Below are 12,401 nucleotides of genomic sequence, written 5' to 3'. Positions count from 1 at the left end.
ACCAAAGGTTGTTGTTTTTGAATGCACAATTATCGGAACGGTAAAGTATTAAGAATTCTCTTCTGTAAATCCTCTGGCAGCCAATCAAAATACAATTAACAAAAGACAATAGTATTGCAGGACATGGTTGATGTTGTTCTGCAAGTAATTACAATCAAAGTGCTGGATTAATTGTTCTAGGAACTAACGTTAAACAGAGATCGGAAACATAAAGAAAGGGGACCGGAAATGCACCAATTTTTTCCTACGTTTCCTACCCGCCCCTTTTAGAGCATGTAAGCTAATGGTTGTTTGTTGTTGTTTTGTCATTTCTTCTTTAAAAACGTGGAACATCAAAACAAAATGGAGTCAAAGGGACCCTCTCTTTATGCAGTATGTACCCGTCGTTCACCTTTGACTGGACATATCAACAGCTACGTGCTCTGTGTGCTAGTTAGCCTGTGTTAGCTAGCCAGTAAGCTAAAAACAGCAAGATATGCGACTGTGTATCTGTCGTGTAGCAACTGTTATATCATTTAAAATGATCAGATAAACTAGACGTTATTTCGTGGGTTTCTTCGGCTGTTTCCTGTTTTGTGAATGTCATGTTTGTTGTGGTGCATAATTTAGATTAATAATTTCTAAGGGTTAGGGTTTCACTTTCACTTTCAGGTACAAACACAGTCATACACAGATATGTCTTAAATAAACTGACCAGCTGTTATTGCTCCCCTTAGTCCTTTCATTGAAAAATGGTGGTCCGGGTGGATTGTAGTCAGTTAGTTGTGAGTTGTATTTTGTTGTTGTCTTTGGAAGTGGAATGAGCCATTAGTCATCACTGGAAGATAATCAATTACATGAGTACTCACAGATATGAGGATAAGTACTGTTGTAATACTGGAGACTATTGTAATACTGCCTCAAAATAAGTACTAAAAGTACTTGTGATGCTTTTCAGGATAGGTCATTAATAATGATGCATGAATGTATACATCACTTGAATATTACAGCTGCTAAAGTTGGAGCTAATTTAAACTGCTTTATACACGGCTCTATGTACTTATCCTAACCTGTTGTAATCTGTCATTTGTTTGTTGATTATATTTTGTTTTATTAATCTAAATCTGCAAAGAAACTAAAGTTGTCAGAAAAATTTAGTGGCGTAAAAGTACGATATGTCCCTCTGAGTTGTATAAAGTATAAAGTTGCAGAAAATGGAAATACTCAAGTAAAGTATAAGTACAGTACTTGAGTAAATGTACTTAGTTACTTTCCACCACTGGATAAGAGACAACTTGATTGTTCCCCTGGTGGGAAATATAGTGACACTAGAAACAGAAGAGTAAGTAGGAACATAATGCAATAAAAAAGAAACATATACATAAATCACATATAAATCAGGTGCAACATTAGAAAGTTATGTACAGTATGTTACTTTAGACCAGTATGCATGAATAAGATGTTTATGCCAAAACAATGGTGGTCAAAGGGACATAGTAGATGCAGAATATACGGTATGTGTAATGTATCTGTAAGGTATGTATAGATGCATTTCTTTGCTGTTATATCAACAACTCTGTTGTGTATGTTATGTATCTCTGTTGTCTGTTTAAAGACAGGCCTATTGTAACTTTATAATATGCTGTTTGTTTTAGCCGGCAGGCTCCTCAGTAGACATGACACGAAGCACAGAGGAGGACTCTTTGGTGGACGGACCTCTGATCTCTGCCGATGCCCTTTACTCCGCCATCAGGAGAGAGTTTCAGACCATTCCAACACCCTGCCATGCTGTCCTGCTGTCTCTGCTGCATGTAGGACAAACACACACAAACACACACACACACACACTTTGAAAACACAGAACAGAAAAACTGAATTATTTTGGATTACAAATGAATTAAAAAAAACAGTTGAATTTGGAAATAAACTGCTGATAGCAAAATGTTTAATAATGTTTGATAATCAATTAGTCATCTAAATAATTTTTCAAGGAAAAATCTGATAATGAAAATAGGTTCCAGACCTATACTTGTGTATTAAAACGCAACACATTTGAAGACATTTATCTAATCTGCCTTCCTAACCTCGATACTGGCAGTGACCTGTTTATTTTCAATGTGTAATAATATTGATAGTGTGTGCTGGTCTGTGCTGTCTATCATCTCCTGCTCCACATAATATCTGTCTCACTCACAGTGCTCTCTCCTTCCTTTCAGGTTGTGTACGTGGTGTTGTCAATGTGTGTGGCAGTGCTGTGTGTGTTGGAGTTGGGCCAAAAGGAGGTGTGTTTGAATATTTTGGGTAACGTGCGAGGCGACAGTGTCATTGTGTTTGGGAAGGTGTGTTTATGGGTGCTGGTGCTGTTGTTCACTGGGTGTGTGCAGCACCACCACAGCCAGGCCAGGAGCAGAGGATACCTGCGATTCTACAGACAGACGCAGGGACTGAAGCATCTGCCGCTCACCGTGCACTCTGCAGGTACAGCTGCACACAACTAGGAACCCGTTTACTGAACATGTAGAGGTCAGTTTCCGCCTCAAGATGGCAGTAACGCTGAAGGAGGAACGTGTGTTTGTATTTCTGTATGTTTCTGTGCAGGAAATGTTCTGCTGCTGATTGTTCTGGCCATGCGATTATCACTGACCGTGCAAACCTACGTGCTGCTCAGCGTGCTGGGGTTGGAGCTCTTGGTTGCATTGCCGTGCCTCCTCTATTACACAGGTAATCGGATCTCAGTTAAGATGTTTTGTAGGACAGCAGGTATATGGTTTACATTTGTTTGCACACAATATATCAGACTTTCAATGCACGCACACACACACACACACACACACACAGGCGCACTCCCTCCCAAAGACGTAAACGGGGTAAAGAATCCAACTTCAAAGATAAAAGAAAAAAAATTCAATTAATTTGAATTGTCGTCATACTGTGCAATGAAGGTGACTTGTGACTGGTGAGAATGAAACAGTGCGTAATAGTCTAAAAGAAAAAGAAAAAAAAGAATATAATGAGAGGAAAAAACGTTAAATCTGAGCTAATGAACAGAAACTCAGCAGCAATGTAGAAAATAACAAATTAAAAAACAGCAGCAGTATAAAAAATCAAAAATCTGAGCAGTGAAAAAAAAAAGAAGTAGCACATGAACAGTAAAGAGGGCTCACAGCTTAACAGCTTCATCAAATACAACATTTTTTCCTCAATTAGTAATAAAGACATTGCTTCCTGTATCTATATTTTAAAGGAGGCATGTTTATTAGACTCTTACGTATTACTTGCTAAAAGGCAACCGGGCAGCATTTGCTTTCTGACTGTAAAGTTTGTGTGAATTGTTTAATATCTCACACAAATCGACAAGGTATGAAAAAAAAGCTCTCTCCTCCAGTGTTACAGGAGCACCACCATTTTCCTGTGGATGGTGGTAGTTACATCAGCAGTGTTAGATGGAGAGACACACCCTGTAGATTACATTATACACACACACACACACACACACACACACACACACACACACACTACCCCCCACTCTCTATCTGAGCACATTCGCATCACAATACCTGCCCTGCCCTTTTCAGACTCGACAGCATGACAATCAACCATTCAGCTCTCTGTCCTCCCTCTGTCTCTCTCCCTCTGTCTCTCTCTCACTCTGTCTCTCTCCCTCTCTCTCGCTCACTCTGTCTCTCTCCCTCTGTCTCTCTCCCTCTGTCTCTCTCCCACTCTGTCTCTCACTCTGTCTCTCTCCCTCTCTCTCGCTCCCTCTGTCTCTCTCACTCTCTCTCTCCCTCTGTCTCTCTCTCTCTCCCTCTGTCTCTCTCACTCTCTCTCTCCCTCTGTATCTCCCTGTCTCTCCCTCTGTCTCTCTCCCTCTGTATCTCCCTCTGTCTCTCCCACTCTCTGTCTCTCTCACTCTCTGTCTCTCTCACTCTGTCTCTCTCCCACTTTGTCTCCCTCCCTCTGTCTCTCTCTCTCTCTCCCTCTGTCTCTCTCACTCTCTCTCTCCCTCTGTCTCTCCCACTCTCTGTCTCTCTCCCTCTCTCCCTCCCTCTCTCTCTCTCCCTCTGTCTCTCTCACCCTGTCTCCCTCTGTCTCTCCCACTCTCTGTCTCTCCCACTCTGTCTCTCTCCCACTTTGTCTCTCTCCCTCTGTCTCTCTCCCTCTGTCTCTCTCCCACTGTCTCTCTCACTCTCTCTCCCTCTGTCTCTCTCACTCTCTCTCTCCCTCTGTCTCTCCCTCTCTCCCACTCTCTGTCTCTCTCACTCTGTCTCTCTCCCACTCTCTGTCTCTCTCTCTCTCTCTCTCTCTCTCTCTCTCACCCTGTCTCTCTCTGTCTCTGCCGATCAGCTGATTATTTGCTTTTGATACAAACACCATGCAAACTTTGGATGATATCCATCTATTGTCTTTTTATTCTTGTCTTTGAAGTCGGGAACAAATTGGTTGAGTTTAGATTAACTCCATCTGACTCCAGTGTGTCGGTCGCTTTGTTGAAACGGCCTTAAGCTGCAAAAAACCTACCCGAGGGATTCAACCCCTTTGCAACACAACGGAGCGTTCCGCCCACACTGTAACACTTTACCTAATTATCTGTGAACAAGTCAAATCATCTGAGAGCGTAGAGATAGATATGGATGCTATTTAGTTTTTTTTTTTGCTGGATGAAATAAAAAACTACAAAATGTTGATTTAACGTGTAAAAATGACAAATGTATGACTAACTGACTAACTTCACTCGTTGTAACTTACCTTGTGAATTAAATGCTGTTCTGCAGCTGTCTCTCATATGAAATATATACTTCATACTTAACTGCTGAGTGGGGGAGACTTTTATAATTATCCCAACATGCTCTCTGCACATGCTTTGAATTACACAGGTGACTTCTCACATGCAGGTTGTGGTTTGTCGATGGTATCATCAATGAGATAAGAGAGATAGAGAGATTTTACGGTGTACGTTATGATTCTGCATTGGGCCTCGAACAACTTATAAGGATTTAATGTAGTTATTGTTAAATGTCTGATTTAAATTTACACAATTAAGACAGAAGTGCTAATAAACCGTATATTACTTTTTTTTACTGTTGACGTGCGGAGCAGCCATCTTGGATTTTGAGGTCAGGGGTTGGTGGTTATTCAAAAAAGTTTAGCAACCGTCTCCTGAAAACTACACGCTTGGTAGAATCTCGAGATTCCTCCAAACTTTAGGAAGTGCACTTGCGTTAAGCCAACATCAGGATCTTTAAAGACAGAAAGGACACGTCTTGCAGCTCTAGTGGCATGTATGTAGTTCTGTAACACGGTTTTTTGAATATTAAATAAAACATTTTGTGTGAATTGTAGATATTGCAAAATCTAATTTAAATCTCAGCTGTTTGTTTCATGAAATATGTCTTTACCACCTACTTTAAAAAAACTCCTCAAAAGTAAATCATTTTGCTTCTTTTAGACTGAATTTTATTGAGGCATAGTTTTTAGACAATTGTTTTGTGGTAAGACAAAGTTGAACCCTGATGTAAGTTGGGTTTATTTGGTGTAGTTTAGAAGCTTGAGTGGATACAAATCTAAAAAGAGGACTAGATTAATTTAATTAATTTAAAATTTGAGATATTTTTCAACAGTTAGACAATAAATACATATTTAGATATTCCAAAGAGTGTTAGATGAAGTCCAATGCACTGGCCTTCCTCCCAGTAAAGAAAAACTGCTATTAAAGCCGCTGTACCAGAGGATATTGAAATTGAAGAATCTGTAATGAAAGGAAATCCATATTAAAGGTGTGTTTGGCAGCTGAAGGGCACAGATTTCGGTTTGAGATATCGGAGAGGCTCGAAGAGAAGATAAGAGGCATTAGGATTTAGCCTAGCCAAAGGGTAGCCCTCGACCCACTCCACCCAAACACAGGGTCACACACACACACACATTGTCCCCGTGTTTACAGTGTGGGGGGGATCCAGCTTGTGAGGGGGGGGGGGGGGGGTATCTGTGTTCGGCCGCCACATTCCTGCTCAGATCAGTGCAGTCAGCCACGACGCAAACCCAGCGACGCCTCGCAGCGCAAACCTTTCCTCAAGCACGCACGCACATTCTCCGAATGATGCAGAGTCAAGGTGACATCAGAGAGTTCACGAGGAGGGAAGAAGAAGAAGAAACTCAAAACTAATTTCAGAGGCGACGGAGAAGGAGAGATATAATGCCTGCAGCTATGAAGTCCACACAGGAAGGCCTCGTTCAACTTCTCTTTGAAGTGCATGCTCATTGTAAGAGTGTGTGTGTGTGTCTTTGAGGTTTGCTGTATGTTTCTGCCTCTCTCATTTTAACATGAATACACTCCCCTCCATAGACCTCCATGCACATCAAAGCCATGTCTTGGCCTTCAAAGGCTGAACTTAGAATACATCTCTCTCTCCTCTGCCTCGCCAGAACTTAGTGTAAGCACTGCAGGGCACGGGGTTGACACACACTCTCAAACCGATACAGACCGCATATAACTATCACACACACACGAACCGCCATGTGCTATTCGACAAGACTAACGTTACTAACTTTCTTTAAGATTATTGTTTTTGCCCTTTATTCAGTAGCGAGATAGAACAGATAGACTGGAAAGAGGGATGAGAACGGGGAAGACATGCAGCGAACGGCCACAGGTCGGATTTGAACCCCGGGCCGCTGCGGTAAGGACTCTACTAGTTGAGCTACCTGGGCGATTCAATAGCGGGATGATAAATGATAATGTTGTATTATCAACAATCCTTACATCATCCACACAACACTACACGAGAATACACTACACCAGATACTCTCTTTTATATTGTGCTTTTCTATTGTATTGCACTACCAGTTGTTGAACTCCTGCACCGTATGAATAGTCTGAATGTTTGCTTCACTCCCACTGATAGTTGCATTATTCATTATTTTTCTTTCCTCTATGCACTGTACTGTATACAGATGGATGACCATAACGTCTCTCCTATCGTAACGTATACCAGGCTTTGTATGAAGTCTGTTCTAAACAGGGATGCTTCAACTTTAAGTTTACTAATCGTGTAATAAACACACAGTAATCATGTCATAGAAACATGTTTGTCCCTAAATTGAAACCTGCACAAACCCATGTCAGGATCAGGAGCATCCAGGCCTGTAAGTTAACCAACAGCCACAACAGTGTGCCTCGTCATTTTCTGAAGTTTAAAAAGGATTTGAAGGTTAACGCCAGTCCACCGTTACAGTATTTACAAGCTGTACTCTTCCTGTAAAAGTATCAAAACTGTAACTGTGGACAGCTTTTCTCAGTTTTGCATCCATACTCAGATGCTTGGACACCAAAAGTTACATTTCTTAGCGTTTGTAAATGTGCGTTGCTTATTATTTAACATTACTGATGAGTCTGAGTAAAGCATGAGCATCTTGTGAACCTACAGCTCCTGTGCGTGACACAGATTCATGAGCAGCATTTCTTTTCTAACACACCATAGACTTGCATTCTTCTTTTGAACTCCTTTAATGTGCCGCGTTGCTACTGAAAGGCGATCGTGCCGCTGTTGTCAGGCTCCGTGGTTGTTGGGATCCATTTCCTCTCGGTTCTTTGATTTTGATTCAGGCCGTGCAGTTGTGAGCACGTTTTGTGGCACCCATCAGCTGTTAGCACCTCCGCAGCTCCACTGTTATCACCTGGAAAGAGAGCAGGTCTGAGCACTGTCTGTCCGGTCGTGTGAGTGCTTCGGAGTCTCTAACAGGGACGCGTGAAATGTGTCACTTCCTTTCCGGTGCTCCGTCTGTCCGTCCATCAGAGTATCTCTATCTGTTCTTAGCCCCCTGCTGTAGTAACACTGAACTCCACAGACCAGAATGACCTCGTCCTAATAACCCTTCACCCTTTTCTGTTTGTGCACTAATTCAGGGTGTTTACAGGTTTGCTACTAGTACAAATACAAGCAAGCTATTTAGGTGGAATTAAGGTTGAAAGAGTAACAGATGTACAATGCTCAGTCTTATTCATTACTGTTGCATGTACACATCTTCCATTTTTTTTAATTGTTATTATGAAGCAAAGACAGACAAATTAACAGACACAAGCAACAACAACAATTAACAAAACATGTTCCAGAAACAAACAACAACACAGAAAAACAAACAAGCCCAAAATGAAGCCTGTGGAGCTTTCAAAAGCACGTTATAGTTACATTATATAAATTATTAACTCTTTCTCTCTCTGCTGACCAACAACAACCCTTAAACAATGTTTACACGGACTATTCCTGATTACAATATATCTTTATAAAATATAATATCTAATTTATTTATAAAATAACTTATTCAAAAACCAATAGTTAGCATGTTTAAGAAACCTTTAAAATGTATTGATATTTCAGGAATTTCCCACAGCCCCTATTAATAATAAACTTTTTCCCCAAATACAATAAGATTACTAAGATATGACTTTGTTTCTGTGTTCAACCAGTACTACAAAAAGTGATTGACAGCTTAATTTATCTGCTTTCTATTTTGCCGCTTTTTTCATTATGTTCATAAGCTGCACGGTTCACTGGGGGACATACATGTAAAACAATGGAGGACCAGCACCATAGTCAACGGTGTCGGACAATCAAAGTAAATCTATTATCATACATTTTAAAAGCATAATACATTTATTAGCTTCATTAATATACGTTTTTTAAATATGCCGCTGTGAATATAAATACTTTAGTCAAAGTGTTTCCTTGACCCGGTCATTCTCCGTGATGTGTGCATGCAAAACATCTGTCACGTTTTATTTTATTTTAAAGAAGATCTTCTTCCCTGTTGGTATTTATTTGACAGCAGTTTGTGTTTCTGCTTTGTCATTTCTGAAACAGACCTCTTCATTTCTCTGTCTTTCTGGAATGTCTTTCTCTCTCTCACACATACCTGCTTGCTGTTGCTATATTTACCGACACAAACACACGCACACACACACACACACACGCAGACTCACACACAGATTTAAGGCCTCATTATGCAGGAATGTGCAGTATTTCTTTAGATTGTGTGTGAGTGTGGATGCTGAGATGCTGCACTGTAGCAAAGTAAAGATAGCGCTCTTTAGAACCTCCCTGACAATTTCCTCTGGCTAATGACACTCAAGTCTTATCAACACTGCTGCCTCTGCCCTTCCTCACACATTCGGCCTGCAACCACACACACACACACACACACACACACACCACGGCCTTATCTTGATTCAAACAGCAGCAACATCTGCCATATTTTGGCTGTGGCTCCTCTTCCAGCTACTGGACACTCCACACCTTGCTGATAACCCCCCCTCTTGTGTAAAGGTGTATGTTTAGGGTGGGAGAATTAGAGGTTTGAGTGCAGGATATGGCAGCTCATAAGGACTAAGTGCAGGATATAACAGCCAGTGTGTGTTTAGGAGAGGGAGAGGAATGGAAAACTGTTAAAAAACACACACACACACAAATGTGTGCAGTTTGTCACCTGAGTGATTAATGTTAATAGGACGGCTCTCACTGCCCGATAATGTCTGCGTGTCTTTATGTGCGGCTGAAAAAGATAAAACACTGGTTTGAGGATGTTAAGGGGAAACCAACTGAGTGTTTTTTTTGTTTGTGGTTTGTTTGTGGTTTTAGTCCAAGTGATGCGGTTCAACAGGGAGCGAGCTGCACCAGATGTGAGCCAAGAAGAGCATTCACTCAACCACAGTGTCACGAGTCTGCCGAGGGAGACCGGCTTCAGGTACACCGATTTCACTCAGTCACCCACACAAAACGAAGAGAAAAATAAACTAAGAAACATTAAATGAAAGCATCAAAGCTAAAGTCAGTTTTCCCCGACTTCTCCAGCTTGTCTGTGGCTTCAAACACATTTCTTTCCTCCTGAAGATGTATATATTTTGAAAGAGCTGCTTAATGATCTCCAAAATGATTTCCTTAAACAGGTGGGGACTGTAGTTTTTTTGCAAACGTCACTCATTCAGGAGTAAACTGTATTTGTTGTGGACTATACTTTTAACCAGAGAATTGCTGCGCTAGTCAGTATTTACAACCGCAAGTTGGCGTGTGAGCGATTAACTCCAAATAAAGTTCCCATTCAGTTCCCTAATTCATGGTAATAAAGAAAGGTGTCATACACTGCAACAGGGTGGTTCATTCATGTGCTTTAACAGTTTCTGGAGATCAATTTATATATAAGGCTTTGGACAAGACATGTTTGGTTTTAGAAAAATGTCGTTGGTGTTACAGATTCCACGTGTGAAAAAGGGCTCCTGTGTTATTATTTGTGTCAACAGAGAGGGCTCCAATCTGCAGGAGGTGGTGGAGAAACAGGCCGACCTGATAGAGTACCTGAAGCAGCACAACACCTTACTGAGCAAGAGGCTGCTCAACCTCACCGCTCAGCACTGACCACAGTCCGGCCTCCTCTTCCTCCTCCTCCTCCTCATGAGCCAGAGCCCGATCACTTCGACACTCCACTCTCTCGACACAAAGGAGAGGGGGATCTGTGGGTTTGAAAGAGATGACGAGAAGCTAGAAGGAAAAACTACTGGATAAAAGACTAAAAGCAAGGAAATCCCTGTGCACACAAGGCACCTGTGCGCACAGACATGAGATGGGGGGGGGGGGGGGGGGGGCTTCTCCACGAGGCACCTGAGACGGACAGATAACGCAGGAGGAGGTGAGCTGTAAGTGGAGGGCAGTTAGAGAGGCAAAGTGGGAGGAGGAGCAGAGCAGTCATGGGTCACAGATCAGAGGTGAGGGTTTTTTTTTTATCACTGTGTAACAACCTCCGGTGACCCGCGTACGACGCCGCCGCTTGTGAGAGAAACAGAAGAGGCGAAATTGTTTTTAGAGCTCATCCGCACTGAGGAGGAGCTGAAGGAGTCGGAGATGTGTTCACTCATCACGGTCGAACAAAAGAAACAGATCGTGCACCGCTGTAAATGTCCGTAAGTGGTATTTTATCTGTCCGAATGTGTAAATGCTTCGTTTGGTAGCAGTTTTTTTTCTATCTGTTTAAATCATTGAGTTTGTGTATTTGTGATCTGATTCCAATAAATATGTAATAAACTTCATTTGTGTTTAAGCCTTTTCAGGAGTGACAGTTGACACAGTATACTTCAGTGAAACACAAAGTAAGTGTGTTTTTTTTTTGTATATAGTATAGAAAAAGCCCCAAACAATAGAGACACTGCAGTGTCCCGCCTCACCTTTTCTGTGTTAAGTTTCAACAGTCACGGGAATCTACGTTAACGAAATATTGGGGTCGTCATTTGAGCCCTTGGTGTTTGCGCCCCATTGTGATTTCTCTACACTCTGGCGTCCGTTAACTCCACAGGGAGCGCTGCATTTACGACTCCTTTACCACGTGGCTTCTGCTGAGAGCCCAGTTATCTGGACTACAGCAGGTATCGGTAGCCACGTTTGATGTTAGGCTTACAGGTCACACATTTACAGAGAGTTCTTGCACTCTGTCCTAAGAGTAGCCCAAATTTAAAATGGAGTCTGGCTTAAAAACCTGTGTTTCACAATTACCATCAATCCTCAAAACTGCTTCATTCCATTCCTCTTGTTGTTGTTTTAACACACAAACACATGAAGGAAAAACAAAACACTTACATTGATACTTTTTGTTTTTATTAAAAAGGTTTTAAATGTAACTCAATAAACATTTGAAGTGCGTACATGCATTATAGACACTTTGTAGGAATACTATGTGGATGCTGTTCATCGTAGCTGCATTCACGAGGATGATTCCAGCTCTTTGGTCCGTAGCTTTTAAGTTGAACGTCGAATATGCTTCATGATGTTGTTGCTCCTTTTCACTCGTTCTCGTTCAGCACAAAAGTATTGTCACACAGAAGGAAGGTGCTTGCAACTGGGATCCGTTTTCCACCAGGATGCCAAATCATAGCATGGTTTTATATTTTATTTCATTGGGATTTCAGACAGTTCCTTGTAGCTCTTTTGCAGCTACATACTCGATCGTCTTTAGATGACATGTTCATGGTGTCTCTTCCACTTTACAATCCATGTGTTGGTACTGGGACCCATCCATGGTGTTTGGGCCACACAACTGCAGATGCTTCACATTCATATTTCTCTCCTTAGGTCACCTTCATTCTTGTGCTTTGACCTGTGACGGAGAAGAAGAAAAACAGAATTTAGTGTCCAGCTAAAAAGAATTTAGGGGTATGACAAAAAAAACAAGCTTTAAGTAGCTGTGCAGGAGTCAAAAAAATTAAAGCTGAAACTCCCCCTTCTCTTTAAACAGTCCGCATGGCACTAAAGCCTTCCTCTTCATCGTTAGTGAGATTTATGCCCCCCCCCCCCCCCCCCCCGCACGCCTGTTCTATGTGAATACACACCTCTGCCACTAATCACACACGCCTTCTTAACTTGCCACCTGCCGGCTCTGTAACCTTG

At 41.7% G+C, this 12,401-nt stretch overlaps 1 protein-coding gene across 1 annotated transcript; it reads left to right on the top strand.

Moving 5' to 3' along the window:
* The first annotated feature begins 231 nt into the window (after positions 1 to 231).
* On the top strand, positions 232 to 11,050 carry tmem192 (transmembrane protein 192). Its single transcript, XM_076091435.1, has 6 exons — positions 232 to 372; positions 1,635 to 1,790; positions 2,196 to 2,457; positions 2,578 to 2,700; positions 9,609 to 9,714; positions 10,268 to 11,050. The coding sequence occupies exons 1-6, from the start codon at positions 343 to 345 to the stop codon at positions 10,380 to 10,382; spliced, it is 792 nt and encodes a 263-aa protein (XP_075947550.1). The 5' UTR covers positions 232 to 342; the 3' UTR covers positions 10,383 to 11,050.
* The last annotated feature ends 1,351 nt before the right edge of the window (positions 11,051 to 12,401 follow it).

Source organism: Anarhichas minor, unplaced genomic scaffold (genome assembly GCF_050575085.1).
Source record: "Anarhichas minor isolate MPS153535 unplaced genomic scaffold, ASM5057508v1 ptg000014l, whole genome shotgun sequence".
In the NCBI taxonomy this organism is placed as follows: Eukaryota; Metazoa; Chordata; class Actinopteri; order Perciformes; family Anarhichadidae; genus Anarhichas; species Anarhichas minor.
Note: the sequence above shows the minus strand (reverse complement) of the source record. Positions and strands in the feature narration are given on the sequence as shown.